The sequence below is a fragment of the Anser brachyrhynchus genome (genome assembly GCF_964034855.1).
Source record: "Anser brachyrhynchus genome assembly, chromosome: 10".
NCBI classification, from domain to species: Eukaryota; Metazoa; Chordata; class Aves; order Anseriformes; family Anatidae; genus Anser; species Anser brachyrhynchus.
The window spans coordinates 7,906,898-7,928,844 of record NC_137705.1 but is presented as its reverse complement, the minus strand read 5'-3'; the positions used below and the strand labels follow the sequence as shown (position 1 = coordinate 7,928,844).

The following is a 21,947-nucleotide window of genomic DNA, read 5'->3' as shown; positions in this document are numbered from 1 at the left end:
CTCGTATTCACCGACTCTTGGATTTTGGTGTTAGATTGCACAGACAAGGTGCGTGTAAATTAGTGCTCACTGGAGCCAAGTGTGTGGACAGCGAGTCCGTCAGTGGTAGCTGCTTTGCTTAGGTGTGCTGTTTATTTTCCGTAATTTTCCTGTGACACTGATCTGAAATATTAATCTGCTGAGTGAAGATTAGAATCTCAGAAGTTTATCACTTAAAATTGAAACGTAATAAATCCTCGGTGGATTATTTACGCGCTTCCTATTGTTTCACAATAACCGTGTGCTAAATTACTTCAAATATGTGATTACTAGCAAGATAAGGGTAGAGAGAAATTTTTAAGCCCTTGCAAAGGAAATATAGGTAGGGAGAAGGGGGTGGGGGGGGAAGGTTATTTGGGGGATTCTCCTGCTGGGTGAGCTCTTTGTCTTTGCAGTAAATAGGGTGATTTAATTTGGGAATTTGCTACTTCTTTGAAACATGGATGAAATGGCTCTTAAAAATGCCCCAAACTGCATCCGCGGTGTATGTATCCTCCCAACTGTATCCTTTTCGTTTGAGTTACTTTGCATACGTTTGTCATTACTGCATACAAATAGGACGTACGATCATTTCTTCCCATAAGTTTTATCACTAGTGATGATGATCTTAAAAATAAATGTGTGGTGTTCTTTCTCCTCTCAGTCGTATCACCTACCAGAAAGCCCTAATAGGCTACAGAACAGTGTGAGACGGTATTTACATCACACTTTTGAAACAGATTCAAGCAGAGCCAGCTGCCGTAAGATTATTTTACAAATATATTGCAAATTAATAAAAAGAAAATTTCACCGTCCTTTAAGTAAATTGCAGTCTCCTTGACTAATACCTAGCTTGAAGCCCCGGTAAATTAGCACCTGCCTCAGGGTGGTGCTGGGAAACGTAATTTCGTTTTCCAGCTTAGCGTTTCTTTACCCGTTTATGTTGCAGGTGTCCCCGGTGGCTGCCAGGAGCCCCGGTGCTCCAAGCGGTGCCCGGCGGGAGCTGCCGGAGGCCGGGATGCTGCGGGGACAGAGCTGCTGCAGGTCGAGCTCTAAGCGTGAGGACAGCCCCAGGCTGTGTGGCAGGGAGGAAGGAGGGGGAAGAGCAGCCCTCTGTCGTTTTCTGGTTTTGGGATGGGGTCGCTCTGGAGGCAGAGAGCCTCACCCGGCGGCAGGGGGACGCGGGGGCCGTTTTAGGGCGCTCGGGCTGGCGGCGTGAGCTGCAGACCCCACGGACTTGCAAGCGAAGTTGGGTTCCTGGGAAACATTCCTAGTAATAACCGGGAGGGTGGAAAACCTACCCGTAAATCCACAGGGGAAGGGGCGGCATGTGAGCGAGATGGTCGCATCCCCCCCCGTCAGTTGGGAACGGGGTTTGGGGTGAGCTGAAACAGCTTGAGGTGCTTTGCCCTGTTTCTCGGACGTTTCTTTTTGTTAAGTTTCTGGGTACGGGTGGCGTTTTCCTCTGTAATCAGCTTGCTTTTGCTGGATTCATTCAGTTACGCGATAATCCAATGTTGGTAATATCTCAATTCATTACCATAATGAATCAGAAGGAAGAGGCTGATTATAAACCAGAAAGCTTCTATTTATGTGAAATGGCTTGGCAACTGGCGGCGCGGAGGGAGGCGGCAGGAGGGCGCCGGGCACCTCGCGGCACTTGGGGACGGGGCTCGGCCGCCCCGTGCGCGTCCCCAAACCGAAACCCGGAGGGACAAACGGGCGAGATTTGGGGCCGTACCTGCTGCTCCCTGCCCTCCGCCTGACGAAACTTGGCAGGAGAGAAGTCAAGTTTCGTGGCGGCTCGGGTTTGGCACCCCCGCGCTGGGCTCTGGGACCTGCCTTCTCTTTCTCCGCGCTCTGACGGCGTTTTGGTCCCGGCCCTGCCGGGGGAAAGGGAAGGAGCAGAGAGGTGCCAGGGGCTGCGGGGGGGGGGCGAGGGGCTGGGGGTGCAATGTAAAGGGCCGGGGGGCGACACGCCCGGGGGGCGACACGCCCGGGGGGCGACCCACGGGGGTGACATCCCCGAGGAGCGCGGCTGGAAGCAGGAGGAGGGCACCTGGGCCGGGGCAGGCATGTGTCAATTCAGCCGGCGTGTTGACTTAAGCGAAAGTGCTAAGCCATTCCTAAGGCTAAGTCAATACAGACTTAAGCCAAAATTGTTATTAACGAGCTCTAAGCTGATTTAAGAGCCCCCGGGCCAGCCGTGTCTACTCCGGAGGGTCGGGGGCGCGATGCCCCGGCAGGAGCCGGCCCCGCTGCGCTTCCTCCACGGGAAAACCCCCCGAAACCCGGCCCGGCTCGGCCGCCTCGGTGTCCCCAAGCCGGGACGGGGCCGGGACAGCCCCGGGCTGTGCAAACAGCCCCGGGGGGCCGCGGGGCCGGGCAGCCCCGCTCGGCGGCAGGGGGACACGGGCACGCCGCAGCGCCTGTCCCGTCCCGGCGGGGCAGTTGAGCCCCTCCGCTCCCTCTTCCCCCCCCCCCCCCCCCCCCCCCCGGCGGGGGCCTTTCTTTTCTTCCCCACCAGCTTTGAGCAGCCCTGTTTCAGATTGGCCTTTTTATGTTTGATATAAAGAATAGTTGTTGGCCAATTCCATCTTTTCAGCGCTGCTCTCCAGGCCCGGGTCCAAGCGGCTTGTCAGATGCTCATTAACTCCCCCTTTGGCTCTTTCCAGTGTGTCTCCTAAGCTCATTGTGCCAAGAACTAGCGCTTCTTTCTCTTTACACGGCTCCCTTTCTCTGCTCCATCAGGGAGACAAATTACTTTCCAAAAGGGATCGCCAGGGATGGTTTAATGAGAATTTCTCTAGGGCTGGCCGTGGAAATCAATGTAGTTAACATTCGGTGCACTTAATTGGACTTTTCTCTTCTGCCTCCTTCAAAAAAACTCTGAAGCTATCCTGTTAATCTCTCATTTGTAATCAATTGTGTTGACTAAACAAAAGTCTAGGTCGTCCTTTCTTCCTGTCCCAGACAATCCTTTGTTGCCTCTAAATGCCTCATTCTTGAGTGCTCCTGGTCGTGTAGATGGGTTCGATTGTTGACAGTTCATTATTGCGCTTTTGTCCATTTAATCTCCCTCGCTGTGTTTTGCATGTGCATGCCTTAATGAGCTCCGTTGGCAATTAACATGTTTCTAGCAGCAAACTGGTTGCTCAGACGTTTGGAGAGCGGAGTGCAGGGAAAAGGGCAACGCAGCTGCCTTCGGCTTGGTCGCTTCCCAGTGCCCGGCGCCGTGCCTGGCCCCGCCGGGACGCACCTGGGCGAGCCGGGCCGAGCCGGGCTGAGCCGTGCCGGGCTGAGCCGAGCCGTGCCGAGCCCCCGGCCCCCCCTCGGCCCCCCCCGAGGCACCGGCACGGCTCAATCTGTCGTGTGCGCGGCTGCGGCGCCGGGAAGAGGGGCTGCGTGCGGGTTTTGTGCTCGCAGTGAGGCTTGCTGGCAAGAGTGCTGAAGTGTGAGCAGTCGTGGACAGCAGAAACATCTTGTGAGGGAGAGGATAATTGGAGTCTCTGGCGTGTGTGTGTGTGTGTGTGTGTCTGACAGAGCCACCCTCCCCCGCCATCCGCCGCCTGGGTGTGTGCGGGGAGCCGGGGGGCGGGCAGGGCTCCCCCCTCCGCTCTCCCTCCGCTCCCGGCCGGCCTGGGGAGCTCTGCCCGCCGCCCCCGGGAGGGCCGAAGGGACAAAACACCCCCAGGACCGGCCGGGGCTGCCCTTCGGAGCTCCCCGAGACAGCGCCGAGCTGCGCCGAGGCTGCCGCTGCCCCTCCGACAGCTCCGCAAACATCAGCGAAAACCCCGAAAAAAAAAAGAAATCCCCGCTCTTCCTCGGCTGTCGGCCCCGTCCCGCAGCCCCGGGGGCGGGGGACACCCCGCTGTCCCCGGGACCCTCCCGCACCCCCCGGGGGTCCCTGGCGCTGCTGCCGCCCCCCGCACGCCCCGCTCCGTCCCGGCGGCCGCTTTTTGCTTGGGGTCGAGCTGCAGCCCCTTTCCTTGGGGACGGATCAGCCCTCTCCCAGGTCCCCAACCGCGGTGACTTACGGCGACGGGGCTTGCTTATTTTTTTTTTAATTCCTTTTTAACCCGAAACTCTCCCCAAATCTCTTTTTTTTTTTTTCCCCCCCAACAAACGGTACCATGGTGCCGGGCTCGCTGCGCATCGCTTCCCGCGCCTCACCCGGCCCCGAAGCGTCAAAACTCTAACTTTTGGCACCGCCAAAATCCCAGAGCCGAGCAAGGACGAAGCCCCGCGGCGGGCTGTGGGGCCAACCAAGCCCTCCGGGCTCCAGCGTCGCCGCCCGGTAACGAATCCCAAAAGGCGGTGCGAGGGGTCGGCTCCCGTCCGTGCGCTCGGCGGCGAGCTGCGGTTGTCCTCGCCTCCTGCCGCCGAACGAAGCGGGGAGAGGTGAGCTCCCGGCGCGGCGTCCCCGGGCACTTGGGGCTCGCTCCTTCCCCTCTTCATTGGCAAGCCCGGCCCCAGCAGCACGCACGCTCCCGGCCACCCCGGCCTCGTTTCTCCGCTAGGATAATATTGTTCCTAACGACGTGGCCGGAATAGACACTTGCATATTAAAGGTAGGGGAAGGGGGGAGCCGAGAAGGGGATATTTAGTGTAATCCAAGCGCTTGATTATCCATATTCTGATCAAAAAGAGTTTCTGAGGCCTGCTGGGAGTGATTAGATTAATGTAATGCGCTTTGAAGGGTCTGTGTTTTCTCTCTTAATTTGGGTCATTACTCGGAAAGCAAGCGTGAGATCGTTTCATCTGCATGCAGGGAAGGACGGGCACTCGGGAGCGGCCGAAACACGCCGGAACGAGCCGGGCCCTTCGGGGGGGCTCCGGGCCCTTCGGGGGGCGCCCCCGGCCCTCCCCGCCGCTCCTGGGGGGGCCCGGGCAGCGCCGTGCCGCCCGCTCCCGGCTCGGAGCCGGGGCCGAGGAGGGAAATGAGACACCTACGAAGGGCCGGTTTATTGTCCCGGGCTAGGTTAGATATATAGATATATTCCTCACTTATTCGAGCGTACATTTAAAGTGGAGATTTACAGACACGTATAAAGAGCGCTGTCCTGGCGCCGGCCCCTCCTGCAGCTCGGGGGGCTCCTCGTATGTACAGCTGCGGCCCGGGGCCGATGGCTGCCGGCGGCTGAGCTCGCTGGGGAAGAGACAGAAGCAAAAGGCTGGCTCGGATAAATAGTGCTGGCCCGGGGAGCGGGGCCGAGAGGGGCCCTTAGCTCTGCCCGCTGCGCGCAGGGTCCCGGGGCGGCGGCGGCGGCGCGCTGGAGACGCTGTCGTGCAACTTTCGGACGTGCTTCTTTAAATCAAAGTTTCTGCAAAATCCTTTCCCGCAAGTGACGCACGTGAAGGGCTTCTTGTCGTTGTGGGTGTGCATGTGGAAAGTCAAGTTATAGATCTGGTGGAAGGCTTTGTTGCAAATGGTGCACTTGTACTGCTTCTCGCCGCTGTGGGTCAGCTTGTGGTTCTTGTAGTTGCCTGCGGGAGAGGAGAGAGGGGGACGAGGGGGTTACCCGAGGGGGCCCGGGCACACAGGTGAGGGGGGGCGGCAGGAAGCGGCCCCCAGCCCCCCCCCGGCCCCCTGTCAAAGCCGCTCCGCATCACCGCGGGGCAGCGCGCAACCGGCACGGCACAAATGAGGGGCAGGGGCGGCGCGGTGACCCGCGGCAAATGGAGGGCCCGGGATTAGGACCGGGGCCCGGCACCTCTCATTTAAAAAACATTTATAGGGCCGAGCCGCCGGCGGGCCCCGGCCGTGCGGCCCGGGGCTCGGGGAGAAAGTAATTGGGAACGGCGGCGGCTCGGCCCGCGCCCCTCGCATCCCCCAGCCGGGCAGGGCTCGCCCCGCTTCGTCCCCGTAAGGATGGGCGAGGGGCCCGCGGGGGGACCCGGCCCCGGCCCGGCCCGGCCCGGCTCACCTTTCTGGTGGAAGCCCTTGCCGCAGAACTCGCAGACGAAGGGCTTGTAGCCGGCGTGGATGCGGATGTGGGTGTTGAGCGTGGAGCTCCTGTTGAACGCCTTCCCGCACTGGTTGCACTTGTGGGGTTTCTCCTGCACCGGGGTGGGGGGTGAGAGGCCCGTTAGGGGGCTGCGGGGAGGGGTGCAGGGGGTTGGGAGGGAGGGGTAACCCCCCTCTCCCTCCCCCCCCCCCCCCCCGCGGCCCGGCTGCCCCCCACCTACCTGCGTGTGGATGATTTTGTGCCGGCACAGGGTGCTGGCCTGGCGGAAGCCCTTCCCGCACACCTTGCAGACGAACGGCCTGGCCCCGGTGTGCACCGGCATGTGGCGGGTGAGGTTGTAGTGCGCGTTGAACACCTGCGGGAAGCGCCGGCACGGCCAGGTTAGGACCTGGGGTGGTGGTGGGGGGGACCTCTCCCACCGCCCCGCATCCCCCCCCTCAGAGCCTCGTACCCTCCCCGGAGCCTCGTCCCACCCCCGGAGCCCCCTTTGTACCTTGCCGCAGACCTCGCAGGTGAAGTTCTTGGGCTTGCCTTCCGCCGCCCCGCCGCCTCCCAGCTTGGCGTGGCCTTTGGGGGGGCCCCCGCGCTCCGCCGCCTCCTTCATCACCTGGTCCAGGTGGCCGGGCAGCCTCTCCTTGTGCGCCAGGGGGGGCGGCGGCGGCGGCAGCTTCTCGGCCGCCAACCCCGCCAGCTTGGCGTTTTCCAGCAGGAAAAGCTTCTGGTGAGCGGAGAGCCCCCCCGGCGGCGGGGCGCCCAGCAGGCCGGCGGGGAAGAGCTGTCCGTGCAGCAGGTCGGCCGGGTGGTACGCGGCGTCCAGGTAATTGAAGTAGTAAAGGGAGCGGGGGGCGGCCGGCACGGCCCCCGCCTGGTGGATGACCTGCGGCTTGATGAGCCGGCCGCTGGGCTGGCCCAGGGCGAGCTCTGCCTTGCAGCACACGCCGCAGTTGGCTTTGCAGAGCCCCCCGCCGCCCCGCAGGCTGCTCTTCCACAGCTCCGAGTAGTTGAGGAGAGTCTTGGAGGGCACCTCGTAGCCCAGCGGCGGGATGGGGATCACGCAGGGCAGAGGCGAGCACAGGCTCAGCGGCTTCTTGCCCGGCTCCGGCTCCGGCCCCGGGCCGCCTTGCCTCTGCTCGAAGGCCGGCTTGGGCTCCGACGTCTTGGCCATGATCCGCTCGATGGAGAAGGCCAGGCTCTTGGAGGGGTTAGCGGCGGCGGCCCTGCCGTCGTGCCGGGGGCAGGAGGAAGGCATGACCGTCTCCAGCGACCCCGAGCTCGCCATGGCGCTGCGCCGCCCGGGGACTCGGGGTGAGCAGCCGCTCGCTCCTCCGCTCGGCTCTGCATTCCAGAAAAGCCAGGAGACAAATCAATTTAATAAGCACCTTGTTCTTCCCCCCCCCACACTCCTCTCCCGCCCCCCCCCCCCACCGGCACCCCCTCCCTATTTACATTCAAATGAACATATCCCAGAACAATGGCACGTAGGGTACCAGATTACTGCTCATTAAGCGGAACGCGCTAAAGTAACATGCGAGCTAGACCTTGTTAGTATTTAAAAGAAAAAAAAAAGGGGGGGGGGGAAGGAAAGGGAAAAAAAAAAAAAAGAAAAGAAAACCCTCCCCCGGGCACTGCCACCCTGCCCAGCCCCGCCGATGGAGACGCAGGGGCGGTGGGCACGGCGAGGGGCAGGGGGTCGCCGCGGGACCGGTGGCCACTCACCTACCTAGCCGTGGCTAGCGCCGGCGAGACGCATCCGAGCAGCGCGCTGCGGCCACAGTCACATTTTGACGGCAAACATCTTCCCGAGCGCCAGCTCCCCGGCTCGTACATTTAAGGCTGACATCACATGAAGTCACTCGGAGCAGAATGACACGGGGATGCCACCATGGAGCTTCCCCGAGCCCCGGCGCCGGGCTGGAGCGCGGTGGGCTGGGGCAGGGAGAGGAAGAGGAGCCCCCCCCCGCCCCCTCCACGCACAATTTCCTTCCAGTTTAAGACGCACAAATCGCTCGTGTGCGAGCTGTTTTTTTTTTTTTTTTTTTCCTTCCCCTCTCTCTCTCTCCCTTCTTAAAAAGCAACTTGCAAAGCAGAGGAATCGTTTTGCATGTGGCAAATTAGAAGGCAAGTGCGATTCACAAGTTGGGTGGAAAAGAGTGCTCCAGTTCTTGCTGGGGTTAGAAGAGCCACTCGGAGTGAGCGTGAGGATTTTTTATTTTTTTTTTTAAGAAGGGGGAGAATGATTTTTTTTTTTTTTCCTAAAGCAACTACCACGCAACCATGCTCGAGTTATTTTGGCAACCCATCTGCAATCAGCTCCGTTGCAACCGAGCTGGAAGATAATTAATAAATTGTCACTTATCTGCGAGCCTCCCCAGCATGTATAAATTAATAGCCAACCCATTAATTAGGACAGTGTATTAATGTTAATTAAACTAAGTTTAATTCCACCCCCCTCCCCTCGCAGGGTAGCTGGTGATTAGCCTTAAATAAACGCGGAGGGAGTCGAGTCCGGGGCTGGGTTTTCTTGGAAAAAAAAAAAAAAAGGGAAAGAAAATGGGGAGGGAAAAAAAAAAAAAAGGCAGCCGAGCGCTGCGATCGGGAGTTTTGCGGCTTGTCACCCCGCGAGCTGCCCGCTCCTCCGGCCGGCCGGCCGGGCGGATCTCCCCATCTCCCGTCCCCTTTTCATCCTTTCCGTGCCCCCCTCCGGCTCCCCCCCTTTCTCCAAACAGGAGGCTCCGCATTATCGCGCCCGGGTGCCGGGGTTTCTCCCCTGCCTGCCTCTAATTAAAACGCCTTGGTGCGGGAGGGGAGGCTTCGCAGGCGGCTCAGCTGCGGGGACGCGGTAATTGGGGGAGCCCCGTGCCCACCTGGGTTTTGGGGGGGCCCGGCCGCCGCCCCTCCCCTGGCCCCATTCACCCCGAGCAATTTTCCCCGGCGATTCAGGGCGCTCGCTCCTTTCACTCGGAGCCACTATAGCGCTGCGTGAACCTGGTTTTGTGCGTCCCTAAAATAAAGGGGAGGATTAGCCGGGGGAGGCGGGGGAGCGGAGGGTTTAAGATTGAGCCTGGCCAGAGGTAAAGCAAGCAATGAAAAGGCCCCTATATATTATTATTTCATTTTTTTTTCCGCCTCCCTAGCACGCCTAAGAAAAGTTTGGAGGAATTCGGCGGTTTTGTGCGGCGCTGACAAAGCCGCGCCTCCTTCTCCCCGCCGGGGCAGCTCGCCGGCGGCTGTTTGCAGGCAGGCTTTGTCACCTGCGAACCACAACACGCTGCCGAAACTAATTTGGGAATTTGGGGGAGCCACGGAGAAGGGGGAGGGAGCAGCCCCCCCCTCCTGCCCGGGCTGCGCCGCGCTCCCACCGCAGGTGGGCTCCGGGGGGGGGGACGGACCCCCGGCCCTCGCCATCCTCCCGGCGGGGCAGCGAGGGAACCCCTCCGGTTTTGGGGAGCTGGAGGGAGGCGATGCCGAGCGCACAGGCACGAAGCACACCCAGGGGTTTGGTTGCCGGAGAGCCCGGCCGAGCCGAGCCGAGCCGGGCAGCGGGCAGGCGGCTGCTGGGCTCCCCGCTCGCTCCCGGGGCTCGCCGGCTTTAGCAAAGTATTTAATTAGCCTCCACAAACTTCTTTTTCCTCGCCTGCAGATTATACTGAGTGGAGGGTTGGGAACTATTTTACACCTTGCCACTCACATGTTAATTAATCTCTATCTAACCCTAATTGCAGTTTATTCAAGCACCGCTCAACAGCTCACCCACACAATAAACACTGGGGCTGCTTTTATCCATATTACTCCCCGCTCACACGTTGAGTAATTAACTCCAGTACCAACTAATAGTGCAAACAAATATTTTCTGTAAACGAGATGATTTCGGGCGGGATAAAAGAGGGCTGCGGAGCCGGGGCCGGGAGCTCGCTGCCAGCATCCCCGCGCCGCCCTCGCCCTGCCCGGGCTGCCGACGCCTGGCCCGGCTGCTTTCTGGCCCGGACCGGGGGGGTCCTGCAGATGCTGGGGGGGGGGGGGGGGGGGGGCGAGGATCCTCGGGGGGGACCCCCCAGCAGCAGCCGCAGGGCCTCCTCCTTCCCACGGCCCCGCAGGGAGCCCCCCCCCCCCGTGTCCGGGTGCATCCGTGCTTTGGGCTGGCGGCTCCGAGCCGCCCGGCGGAGCTCGGGTTTTAATTGAAATCGCAGGTTTGGGCACAGCTGGAGGCTGTCTCTGGCGATCCCGCTTGTGCTGTGCCGGCAAGCGTGTTGGAAAGGACTGGCTTTGGGACGGCCGCCCCAGCTGCAGCGCTGCCCTGCGAGCGCCGGGACGGGGCTCTGGGGGGTTTTGGGGGGATTGGGCTGGAAACCTTCGCCCCCCCCCCCCCCCCCCCCCCCGGCATTTGCAGCAGGGAGATGCTCCCCGGGCCGCTTTTCCCTGGCAGCACCGTGCCGCAGAGCCGCTGGCAGCGCACCCGTAATCACTTTTGCAGGTTTTTCTTCATTTTTCCCCCCCAAAAAAACGAGTCCGGGTGCCCGTCCCGACAGGACGCCCCGACCCCCGGCGCCCCCCGCGCTTCCTCCCCCCATTTTTTTTTTTTTACCCCAACGCGCACCTCCACCTTGGGCTCAAGGCGCACCCGGCGACCCCAGCCCCAAATCCTCCCGGGGCGCTGACATCGAAAACCGACCGGGGTTCCCCCTCCGTGACCCTACAACAGCACCCCCGGCCCGGGGGGCTCCCGGGGCCGTACCGCAGCCCGGAGCGGGGCTGCGGGGCTGCGGGGAGGGGGCCCGGACCCGCTGCCCCCTTGCCACCGGCCCCGACAGGGCGGCCGGGAGCTGGGCATCCCCCCGGTGCTCAACGAAATCCCGGCCCCGCACGGGTCCCCCCATCCCCGGGTCCTCCCGGCCCGTGCAGGGGGCACTGGGCGGCTGCGGGCCGCCGGGAGATAACTTTGGGCTCCTCCTGGTTATTTAACGTGGCAGCTGCTTGAACTCCCCGGTGGAAGCTGCCGAAAGTTATTAGCGTTACGCTGCGGTCTCCCTCTGAAATGGTGGCTTTGATTTCTGCGCCGCTTTCCTTTCTATATCTCTGTGTGTGTGTATATAAAATGCATATATATATTTTTTTAAAGCAGACGGTGAGGTGAGCCCAGGCAGTCAGGATAGGGCTGCCTTTGCAGGGGCAGCTTCAGGAGTGTGGTTGCGATGCTGCCCGATCCCTTGCCTCGCCACGCTGGGCTCAGGGCTGTCTCAGGGCAAGGCAGCGGCTGGGGCAGCCCGAGGTGTGTCTCTGCAGCTCAGTTTGCAGCCCTCAGAAACGCTCTTTTTGGACAAAACGGTGAGCAACGAAAGGGGAAACCAAGAGAGGAATATCCGTGGTGAGGCAGGCTGTTACCTCTTTGCCTGCTTCCCCTTCGAAACCGCAGTACCTTGTGTAGCAGGCGCAGCACACAGCCTCCCCGGGCTGTCCTCCCATCCCACAGGGCCCTTAGGTCGGTGGGGTGACCCCACAGAGCCCTTGGGTCGGTGGGGTGACCCCTCAGGATCCTTGGGTCGGTGGGGTGACCCCGCTGCCACCACCGTGCCACTGCAGGCTGAGGCCACCTGGGCTGGAGCAGAGGCGCCGAGTCCCTGCAGACTGTTGTTTCAGCCCGTTCACTGACTCATGCACACATCACTGCGTATACGTAGGCAGATAATTTTTTTTTTCTTATTTTTTTTTTAAGAAAAATAAAAATTGGCATATCGAAACACTGTACTGTGGAGCTAGGTTTTGGAGCACTGAACGGGTCCCGGAGCAAACACAGCGGGATTTGGGGCACGCAGTGGCCCAGTGTCCCTGCATGGCTCCGCTGTGCGACTGGCAGTGATGGCAGGGGCAGCGCTGACGTTTTTAACCCGTGTCTCATTTTAAGAGCAGGAAATGTTGGAAATGTAGCCGCACTGCAGAGCAACTGGTAAGGCACCGTGGCACGAGCTGCCCGACGAGTGCCTCGATGGCACCCAGGCTGGGTTACGTAAGTCTGAAAACGGCACCTCCTTGCTCGCCACGTCCCTTTCTGTGCGCGCAGGGTCCTGCCGAGCTGCCAAACAGAAGCAATTGAATGAACTCTTTTCTCTGCTCATTCTTCCTTCCGCAGCTCGGAGAAAGTGAGCCAGAGCCTATTCTAGTTCGCCTGTCAAGAGGAATGGCAGCGGACGGCTCCATCCCCACCGGGCTTTGTGCCCCCGAAGCGCTGCCTGCCTGCGAGGCACGGCAACCTGGCGGGAGAGTCCAGGGCCTGCCGCTGGACCGCTCTGGTCCGGGAGTCAGTCGAGAGTCAGCGGGGTCCACGTCTTACCCAAAGCCCCCCGGCCACCAAGGCAAGCAAGAAAATGATGAAGGGGCGGCTGCTGTTCTCCTGCCTCGCTGTCAATGGAGCGATGCGGTATTTCATTTCAAGCCCGAGAGATGTCCCTTCTTTCTGGTTTGAAGTGGTGTACTTCTTCGTTTTGAAAGAGTGGGAGCTTTTTAATTTTTTCTGGTTTTGTTGTGTGTGTTTTTTTTTTCTTTTCCCCCTTATTTTCTATTTAGGAGAAAAGGTGGGAGGAAGTAGAGAAGGAGAATATAATGGGGGGATGGCCTTGTTCTCACTTTCCTACTGAAAACATTTCAGAAAAAGGAGCAAAAAGCAGTGAAAATGGGTAGAAGCCCACTTCAGTTTTGCGTTCCCATTCCTTCCCTTTTTTGCTTGAAAGAAGGATGGCCAAAAAAAAAAAGTGGGACAAACCCCACGTGTTTTGAATTATTCTCTTCTTAATGAGTTAGAAAAACATCTTGTTTTCAAAAGTACGTTCTTTTTCCATGAAAAAAATCAAATAGGGGAAGAACCTTTCCAAAGCCAATAACAGTTGCCATTCCCAGTCATTTTGCAACTCCCCACTCAGTGTTTTGCCATTTTTCTGGCTATGCCACGGCTCATATTGTTTGATGTTTGCATTTATCTTTGCTCGAAGGACATAATTTTCGTAGACATCCTTGTTCTCTGCTGAGCAGGACTCTGCGGCAGTCTGCAAGGTAACGGGGGAGCAGCAGACGGTAGCACGTCACCTTCTTCCATCAGGACAAACCAGAGCCCCTCAACGTAAGAATCTCTTTTTAATTTTTTAGTTTTATTTTGTATTTTTATGATTTCAGCCCCGGAAGATGCGATCTGAAAGAGCCACTAAAAAATCCTCCCAACGATCAGAGCCCAGACTAAAAAGCCAGACCTAGTTCTTGCAGGAAAAAAACTTCCATGTGCGACCCAAGTATTCCCTGAATGTTCAAGAACACCCACAAATTCTATAAAAATAGCTGATAATTTATTTATTTGATTTAATTATGAGCCTAGCTTGTGATTTTGGGGTGGGGACGGGGGTGGGGCTGGAGTTAATGCTGAAAAAATGCTTTAGAGAAAAACCCAGGAGAGTCATCAGCTCTGCGGTGCCGGGGAGCTGCCCGGGCTCCTCCTGAAGGCACGCAGAGCTTTGTGGTGCCCACTGAGGGCCCTCAAACCCCTCGGGTGAGGAGGTGGCCACTTCTCCTGGGTGAAGCTACGGGTCTTTGGCCCCACGGTCTGTGAACGAGGCTGGTGTCCTGTGGCCGGCATGCTTTTGAGGGACTGCCTCATCTGTCCCTGCTGACTCGCCTGGTTTGAGCAAGGGTTGCCCCTCATCACGTTGTCCTCCCACTGAGACCGGGCTGTGCGGCTGGCTGAGCCCTGGCACTGGGAAGGGGGCTGTGGGACATGTTCCCGACCCTTATGGCAGGGTCTAGAGAGGGTCGGGGTGCCGTGTGCTGTGCCCCCAGCATGTCGTGGGACCAACCCCTCAGTCCTTGCTGGTTCAGCGGGATAGGAAGAAATATCCGGCTTCCCTCTCATCGGCGTTCCCAGCCCTGTTCACTTCAAGCCTCTGAGCTCCTTCTCTCCTCCTTCCTTCCCCCAGGCTCTCCTGTCCAGCTGAAAGCCATCGACAGGCCCCGAGATCAGCTGCTTTCGGAGCCCCCTCTCTGCCGAAAGCGCTCCTAAACGGTGCGGCCTTTGTTCCCCCCAGCTGTCGCATCCTCCGGGATCGGCAACAAGTCCTCGCTTTACAGACCCCGTCTTGTCAGTCCCCAAGCTGATCTGACCACCTGGTTTGTTTTTGAAGCGAGCGCTCGAGTCATAACATTTCTGTTTATTTCAACAACTGTATTCCTTGCATAGGAAATGAGCCAAGATGGTCTAAGGCGGGGAGAGCGAAGCATGTCGGGGTTGTAATTGCTTTTGCTCTCCCAATATCGAATTTTACAGTATAATCAAAATCTTATTTTTGTACTACTGGACTCTGTTATTGACTTAATCTTCTTAAGTGCTCCTATTATTCCAGTGATTTCATCGTTGCATGTTGATTTTAATCTTTTGATCTCCATATTAGCTACTGCCTGCAACTAATTTGTTGCTCAGTGTTTTTCTTTGTTTTGACCTGTGAGGCATTTTCCTCATGGCACACAACTCTGCTGGCAGATTGCATATAATCTCTGCACTTTTTTTCTCCCATATTTTGCATAGTTACAACAAATGCAGATTTACAACTTGAAACGGAATATGTATCTTCTGGGGAGGCTGAGCAAAATATCACTTAGCGCCTTTAGCTCGGGAGCCCGAATGCGCTCGAACGGAGGAAATGCCGCCGAATGCAGCTCACCGGAGAGAGGTGTCGCTCAGGCTCCTCAGCCAAACGAGTTCAGAATTGTTGGCAACTGCAGCGTTTGTAACTTAAATTACACGCGGTCAGGTACCAAACAGTTTCTGGAGGCATGGCCAGGGCGAAGAGGAGGAAGGCTGGTTTCTGTGAATGGCTTAGGGGACTCCTGGCTGGCCTCAGCTTGGCATTTGGGGGTTCTGCTGAGGCCCGACACCACGGAGCAGTTTTTTCAACAAAAACTGGTGGCAGTGGTGCTGGTGCAGAGCCTTGAACTTCACAAAGTGCAGAGGGTGAGATACGGCTCAGCTGTGTTTCGGTTGGCCGTTATACCAGCGCTTTTCCCCTTGGTAGCTGCTGGTTTAACCTGTGCTGGTTTACTGGGGCTTTGTTTGCTTTAGCTTCTTCTTTTAAAGCTTCGAGGAGTAATTTTTGCCTTAGGTTTGCCGTGACTTTTTTTTTTTTAAAAAGAACACAGACTGAACATTGACAAAATCATCTTTGCTTTGCTGCATGCCTATTTATGCTTCTGAAACCAAATTGTCTTCTAATATTTTTGACGTTTTGGTCACCAGAGAGGCAGAAAAGCAATTTCTAAGATGCCTATGGGCCAGGAGACATGCTTTACAGCAGAGGGGAAAGAATCTGTTAGTTGCTGAGATATAAAACAAATTGGATGAACAGCTGCTGACACTTGTCAGTCAAATAGTTGATAGCATTTTCAGTCTCCATGCCACATGCTTTAAGTAAGTCTGTCAAAAAAAGGATATTTTCGCTGGACTTCCCTGTAAATATGAGAGAAGTTTTGGCCTGATCTATCGTTTAAAATTTTGCTGGCAGAGGAATGAAATTTTCCTCTTTCCCCAAACTGATTGACATAACTGTACTGGCAGATCCTTCATCTAGGTGCAGTTGTACTGGCAGGAAGTCCTTTGACTGTTGGAGCTCATTCCACGGCAGCAGCGGGTTGAAGTGAAACCAGCAGCAGACCTTTGCGTCTCCTCGGCAGGGTTTGCCAGAGTGCTCCCAGCCATCAGCAAACCCTTTTAGGAGCCACCCGAAGTGTAGCTTTGCCCTACACGAGCCTGAGCCCCATCCAAAGGATATTACGTGGCCGAGGAGGCTTTAAACCCAGAGCGTGTTGTTCAGACAGCACCAAACCATTTGGGGTGATTCCTGCAGGATTTAACCAAGAGGGTACTCGGCGCTCCTGGCGCAGCACCCACACAGGACAGGGTCAGGCTGCCGGCACCACGTCACCATCGGCAGGGGGGCTCGGGGTGCACCAGGCTCCTTCTCTTGCCTTCATGCTGCAGGGCTGGGAGGTTAAATCCTGCCTCGCAGCATTGCTCGTACGTGAGTTCTTCACACCAAAATTTGTAACTCGACGCTCATTTGGGTCCAAACTCCCTTAAAAGAAATTATCTGGCTAATGCTTCCTCTCTTAGGACATGCAGTCAGGCCTGACACAGCCTCAGGGCTCTTACGGAGTCCCTGAGCTGCTTTGCTGGGGTCTGAGGCCACGTGAAAAGCTGCCACAGGCTGCAGGGGCGCTGCTGCTGATGGGGAGACTCCGAGGAGGAGCGTGGCCACCACCACCGCTGCAGGGCGGCACCTCAGCGTGCTGGTGGTGCGCAGCCGGGGATCAGCTCCCGAAGGCATCGCCCACACGGCTTCATTCAAAAAAAAACTGAGCAGGGCTCACTATTTTGAAAGGTGGCAGGTGGAAGTGGGCTGTGTTTTCACCCAATAAATATTTCATGTAAAAAAAAAAGGGGGAGCCTGTTCCAGAGCGGAGTCAAGCTGTTTCTCTAGCTCTGCTCTGACTGACGGGGAGCGGAGCTACAAATTTGGGTCTTCCCTGGAGCTTTTTGCTCCCAGCCTGGTGCCTGCCCCAGCTGAGGCTTTCCCAGTGCCTCCTCTTGGAGGTGTTGCAGGTTGTATCAGTGTCTGGGGCAGGAGAGGGAGAGGAAGACAAGGATGTGAGCATGCACATGCATAGCTCAGGAGCCTGGCTTCTGGACGTGGCTGCAGGCGCCAGGCATAGAGATGTCGGGATATAGGAATTTTTTGTATGTCCCACTGGCAGGCCTGCAGAAGCACCTGCCCTGGCCTTGGAGGATGTAAGTCTGACTTAACCATTCAGTTGCTGCCTCCATTCCTCTGGGGCCTTAGGGTGGGGAAGAGCTGTGTCGGTGCCACATTTCTGCTGAGGTCCCCAGAGGCTCCTCTCCCTGTCAGTGCTTCTGCCTACCAGCACCATGGGGTGAGACAAGAACCAAAAGTGATCTGCAGGGTTACAGTAAGGGTTCATCGCTTGTCTGTGCCCGTGCATCAAGTGGCTTACAAAATGTAAAGGGTGTTAATGTGCCCACCACCCGCTCCTAGAGCAGAGCCTGCTGATGCCCCCATCCCTGGGGTGGGCACGGCTCACCACGGGTACGTGGCGGGGCTGCAGGGCACCTCCAGAGCCGGGGGGTGAACTGCCAGCGAGAGGAGGGTCCCCAAATCCGGCACTGCAGGTAAATGAGCTCCCAGCTCCGTAGCCATCCCGGGACCCAGCACCCCACCCGGGCTGTTCCCAGAGCCCCCCTTCCTTCCATTCCTCCCTTGGCTTCTTTGGGAGAAGACAAAATAAAAACTGAAGCCTTTTTTTGCGGAAGGCAAGTGTCAGGTAAGGCTAATTGCCGTGTAATAACGGGGGCTGTACCGGAGCAGACCATCGATTAGATGCCCAAGGACAGCTGACAGGGCGCAGCGCCCAGATGATGGTGGAAACGAGCGGGGCGGCGGCAGCCCACGCGCCCTTGTACCTGGGGAACATACGGTCTGGGCCCAGCCTGACCTCTGGGAACAAATCGGGAAACCAGCTTCTAAAGTAATAAACTGTAAAAACACCCATGAGAAAAGAAAATGCCTTTATTCTGAGAGGTGGGGGCTCTTACATCTCAGCTTGTAATTTCTTTTTTGTTTTTTTCTCTAAGGCAGACATAAAAAGACTCCATAATTTATTCTTAGGACATCTGAATAGTTATTTATTGAGAAGCCACAGTTCTCACACTTTTACAACTGTCGGCTTGTATAAGGCAAAAAAAGCAAGATGGATCACTATTTTACACAGAAAGTAAAAGCTCTGGAAGGGGGACTGATGGACATGCAGTTACCGGTCAAAATGCAATGTACATGACATATATAAAAACCATTGTGAAACAGAGGAATTGTAAATTATGGTTACAATCTACCGAAATAAATATTCAATATATTATTATAAACACATTTGTATAGTCTAAGATTGTAATTAAAGTTGTCTTTGTACATACACGGTTATTGGAAATTCAAACAAAAATGTAACATTTAGAGGAGCAAACGTCAACATAAAACAACTGCTTTGGACTTGTAATGTGGCATGATATATCCATAATGATAGGATTAATCTGGTGTGGCAATTAGAATGACTAATCCTCTGGGATGTAGCCTCTATGGAGTTAACTGCATATTGAAGGGAAGAGCCTGATATATTAACAAGGATGCAGAATGATTCAAACGGCTGTCTGGGTTTGTTTGTTTTCTGTTTTTTAAATGAACAGAGAGAACAAAAAAATCATTTGTAATTGCCTCGTTTTTCTTTTAAAAACAAAGCTGTTTTTTAATTAATTTTAAGCAGTTGGCATCCACAGAAGAGAAACAAAGAAATGAAACGACTCGATTCACTCATCTTCACAACAATTTACCATCAATGTATATACAGTACATTAATGAAGCATTGTTTAAACTTTAATTATAACAGGGACACACCTAGTATGTTTTCTATGTAGTTCTCCAGTAACAGTATTAAACAACGGTGCTCCATATTGCTTATGAACATATAGATATGAAATCAGGAAACCAATGAATCAAAGAGAGGTGCTAACCTTATTACCACACAGCTAACATGGCATTTGTATTGGTAAACTTCTCATGGGCGTTTAGAGCTGACAGAAAATTTCCTAATGTGGCTAACTGAGTTACAGACGAGGTACATGCACGGACACCAGGCGAGCCCCGGGCGGTCCTGCAGGCCAGCTCCCCTAGTCGTCCTCTTCGTCCTCCTCATCGCTGTCCTTCATGGTGATGCCCTGGAGCCCTCCGCCTTCGCTGACCGACGCCGTGGCCTCCTCTACCGTCAGCCGGTTCCGAATGGTCTCGTAGGTTTTGCTGTTCAGGGTGGAGTCCAGCACGCCTTGCAATCGGAAATCCCGGTACGTTTTCTAAAGCGGGGGAAAGGAGGAGACGGCAGAGAGGTCAAGGCCGGTTTGGGAGCCACTCACGGAAGAGGCTGGGGTGCCAAGGAAATCCCAGCCCCATTGGGCATTGCCCTGCACAGCGCAGAGCCTCTGTGCAGTAGCAGGGGTCCCTCTAGGGTGACCACGAGCCCCCCTGGAGCAACAAACTGCATCTGTCTGACAGCCCTGCCTTCGTGGGACCCGCAGGTGGGCCGGCTGCGGGGCTGCACAGGGGCTTCAGAGCAGTGAGGACCGCAGGTAGCTTTACAGAAGGTGTGCTGGGGTCTAAAAACACATCAGAGCAGCAGAGTAAGGCTCTGTTGGCCTCACTTTCCTGGCTTCTAGATGCATTCATCTGCCTGTAAGCGAAGTTATTTTTCTTCACGCAGCAGAACGCCTATCGCCTGTAGCTGCGGACGTGATTACACGTTCCTGGAACGCTCTGTATTAAATAATCCTACCTACAATATTGGGATTAAATACGCTAAGTCCAGGATACGGGAGAAAATTGTTCATGTATAAAGATAAGCACATGGCATGTATTTCTTAAATCTCTTTTTCTTCACCCGATTCTGAAACTGGAGTTGCATTTCCACAGCTAGCTGTACTTCCCTTGTTATTATGGTTAATTTCCTTGCATGTGAATTTATGTTTAAAAACTTCTCGACTCTGTGCGATAAAACTCTGGTCCTGTAGTTCATTTAATTGTGCTCTGTGCTCTGCATGGAAACTATTTACTGTTCTACTGTTTCAGAAAGTCCTTGGATTTGTTGTAGCAGCTTCTGAAAGTAATATTGGTATAAATAAAGCACAAGGAAGAAAGCTTTCCTCAGCTAGCTGACAAGTAGCAATAATTTGCCTGTGCCTGTTGTTTTCAGTTATGAAAAGCACATTTAATACATTTCAGTTTTAATTTATTCATGCCTTCAATGTGTTCACTGCACACAAGACCATAAACATTATAAAATACTAGACAAAAAAGCATTAGATAGAACCTAAAATGATCAAAAATATATTTACCCCCTTCTGTGATCTTATTATTTCATGTAAACCACTGTGATTTCACACTGAAATAATTATCATTAGTCCAAGGCACGCACACACACACATATATACACATACACGTACACTCGTGGAAAAAAATGTTACTTTCAGGGTATGTTATCTCACCTTTGGGATCTCTTAGAGTTGATTATATACACCCATTGTAAAGGAAACAACTTCAATTAACTACGAGAACAATCCTCATTTGCATTCTGATGATAATCACAAGCCATAGCTGGGCTTAAATATTTCTAGTAAAACAGTGTTAAAAAACTTCTGGTTTGATTTAACCCATTTTAACACGAGTTCTTGGGTGTGATCGACCGTAAAAAGACTAATTTTGGCGTGCTTATTGTACAGGTAGGGCCGAATAAACAATATTTCCCCTTTTTTCATGCAGGTAGTTACTTTCTTCTTATTTACACATGTACTTTGCACCTCTGTGCATTTTAAGTTCCTGTTTACCCATCTGATAAAAATCTTCATTTCTAAGCATCTCAGTGAAGGACTGAGAATGAAGGAATTTATTTGCCTACGAGGACACGCCGCACACAGGCACTCGCCCCTTTCAGCAGCAAGACGTTCGCGAAAAACCCAGCGGGCGATTACCTTGACTATCCTAATGAGGGTTTTCAGCTGGTAGATGTGAAGCTGCAGGTCCATGCGGTCTGTCAGCCAGGTGCAGACGACATTCATCGAGCTGGTGTACCATTGCTGCAAGAGAGACAGGACTTCTCCAGCAACCACGTTACGTGCGCGCGCTGTGCCCTGCACACGCCGGCTGCACGCGGGCATGCAGCGGGACCAAGCTGTCCCCCTGCTAATGGGACGTGGCAGGCTTCGGGGGGGAGACCAGCACCCTCTTTTACGCCAGATTTCCATGCACGAGCCTCTAACTTTTCACAACGACAGCAATCTTACTCGGAGGGTTCCTGGCCACCAGCGGCGCCGCCAGGTTTTTGTAATCCTGTTTTGCCATTGACTTGACTTGGCAGCCGTGGCGGGAGTTTTGGCCCGGTCCAGCTTTTAACCCGTTCCCCGCCCCAGCGAATGCACAATCCTGCCTTTAGGACCACACTCAAGCTACTTACCGTCTTGAAATCAAACGCGAGCGGCCACGGGGCGAGTCTGCTTCGGGGCAAGGGTTGGCTGCGGGTGAGGCTGCGCAGGCGTGAGCACCTACAGGCGCCGCGCTGCGCGGGAAACGCTTTGGTTTCAACCTCGCAGTTAGGAAAAGATGGAAAAGCAGCAAGCAAATGAGCTTGCTTCAAGCTGCCGAATTCGCAGGGCCCCTCCAGGGGCTGAAATTTTGCTGCTTGCCTGTGAAAAAGGCTTGCAGCTGTGTGGCAGCAGACTGCCAGCCCTGCAGCGCAGGAAGGCTCCGGCAGGCTGCGGATCAGCGCCCTGCTCACGCAGGGCTGGCATTGCACGTCTGACGCCACAGAGCCGAGCAGCGAGCCCTCGAGAGAGGCAGAAGCAGGGGCTACGTGCGGCGGGGGATCGCAAAACCTCCCCACTGCTCTCAGCACCACGGCTGATTCCCGAGAGGGTCCAGAACCTCATCGCGGGCTCAGGCTCTGTGCACAGGCACAGCATCTTGCTCTCATTTACTCTTACACGTGCACAGAGCAAAACCTGTGCTGCACAGCTGTAGGAATTTACCTAGAACCAGTTAAAGGGAAAAAAAAAAAAAAACAGATCATTTTATAAAAATGCTGATCAAGCCCCATGCAGGTTAGTTTGCAACGCAGCTTCCTCCCAGCTAGCCTAAAACCTTGCATCGGTCTAACCCAGATAGTTTTCCTCTCTCCACCACCCCTGTTCCTGGGCACCGGTGTCTGCCAGCCAAGCACGCGAGCTGACGTGAGGCTGAGCGAGGCACACCCGCGTGTCCGAGCTAACGGCGCACCGCGTAGCACAGACGGGGGATCGGCACAGGTTACCCGGCCATAAGGCAATGCACC

The 21,947-nt window shown here is 55.5% G+C and overlaps 3 protein-coding genes across 19 annotated transcripts in view; 1 reads left to right on the top strand and 2 right to left on the bottom strand.

Moving 5' to 3' along the window:
• The window catches only part of CEP15 (centrosomal protein 15), a 34,871-nt gene extending 15,945 nt beyond the window's left edge, over nucleotides 1-18,926 (top strand). For 2 of the 3 annotated variants that reach the window (XM_080605752.1, XM_080605750.1), the window contains 3 exons: nucleotides 12,112-12,334; nucleotides 13,008-13,095; nucleotides 13,940-18,926. In XM_080605752.1, the coding sequence (XP_080461878.1) occupies nucleotides 12,112-12,334; nucleotides 13,008-13,095; nucleotides 13,940-14,117 (489 nt within the window). In that variant the 3' untranslated portion in view covers nucleotides 14,118-18,926. Of the gene's footprint in view, nucleotides 1-12,111; nucleotides 12,400-13,007; nucleotides 13,096-13,939 lie in introns of all 3 variants that reach the window. The other variant, XM_080605751.1, reaches the window with a different exon arrangement.
• On the bottom strand, nucleotides 4,685-12,103 carry FEZF2 (FEZ family zinc finger 2). 3 transcript variants are annotated; one of them, XM_080605747.1, is made up of 5 exons: nucleotides 7,434-12,103; nucleotides 6,481-7,322; nucleotides 6,208-6,342; nucleotides 5,946-6,078; nucleotides 4,685-5,505 (listed from the first exon to the last, which is right to left on the bottom strand). In XM_080605747.1, the coding sequence occupies exons 2-5, from the start codon at nucleotides 7,264-7,266 to the stop codon at nucleotides 5,243-5,245; spliced, it is 1,317 nt and encodes a 438-aa protein (XP_080461873.1). In that variant the 5' UTR covers nucleotides 7,267-7,322; nucleotides 7,434-12,103; the 3' UTR covers nucleotides 4,685-5,242. The 3 variants fall into 3 exon arrangements, with proteins under 3 accessions (XP_080461873.1, XP_080461875.1, XP_080461874.1); XM_080605749.1 differs by having other exon boundaries at nucleotides 7,704-12,103; XM_080605748.1 differs by having other exon boundaries at nucleotides 7,708-12,103.
• The window catches only part of CADPS (calcium dependent secretion activator), a 202,782-nt gene continuing 198,519 nt past the window's right edge, over nucleotides 17,685-21,947 (bottom strand). For all 13 annotated transcript variants that reach the window (XM_080605730.1, XM_080605738.1, XM_080605735.1 and 10 more), the window contains 2 exons: nucleotides 20,593-20,697; nucleotides 17,685-18,924 (listed from right to left, as the gene is read on the bottom strand). In XM_080605730.1, coding sequence (XP_080461856.1) covers nucleotides 18,745-18,924; nucleotides 20,593-20,697 — 285 coding nt within the window. In that variant the 3' untranslated portion in view covers nucleotides 17,685-18,744. The remainder of the gene's footprint in view (nucleotides 18,925-20,592; nucleotides 20,698-21,947) is intronic.

Excerpts from the sequence above, each read along its gene's own strand:
- FEZF2 (XM_080605747.1), bottom strand. The coding sequence starts at position 7,266 with ATGGCGAGCTCGGGGTCGCTGGAGACGGTCATGCCTTCCTCCTGCCCC. Across the intron at positions 6,343-6,480 it reads CCTGCGAGGTCTGCGGCAAG|GTGTTCAACGCGCACTACAA; the intron begins GTACAAAGGGGG and ends CGCTTCCCGCAG. Across the intron at positions 5,506-5,945 it reads CAAGGGCTTCCACCAGAAAG|GCAACTACAAGAACCACAAG; the intron begins GTGAGCCGGGCC and ends CCTCTCCCGCAG.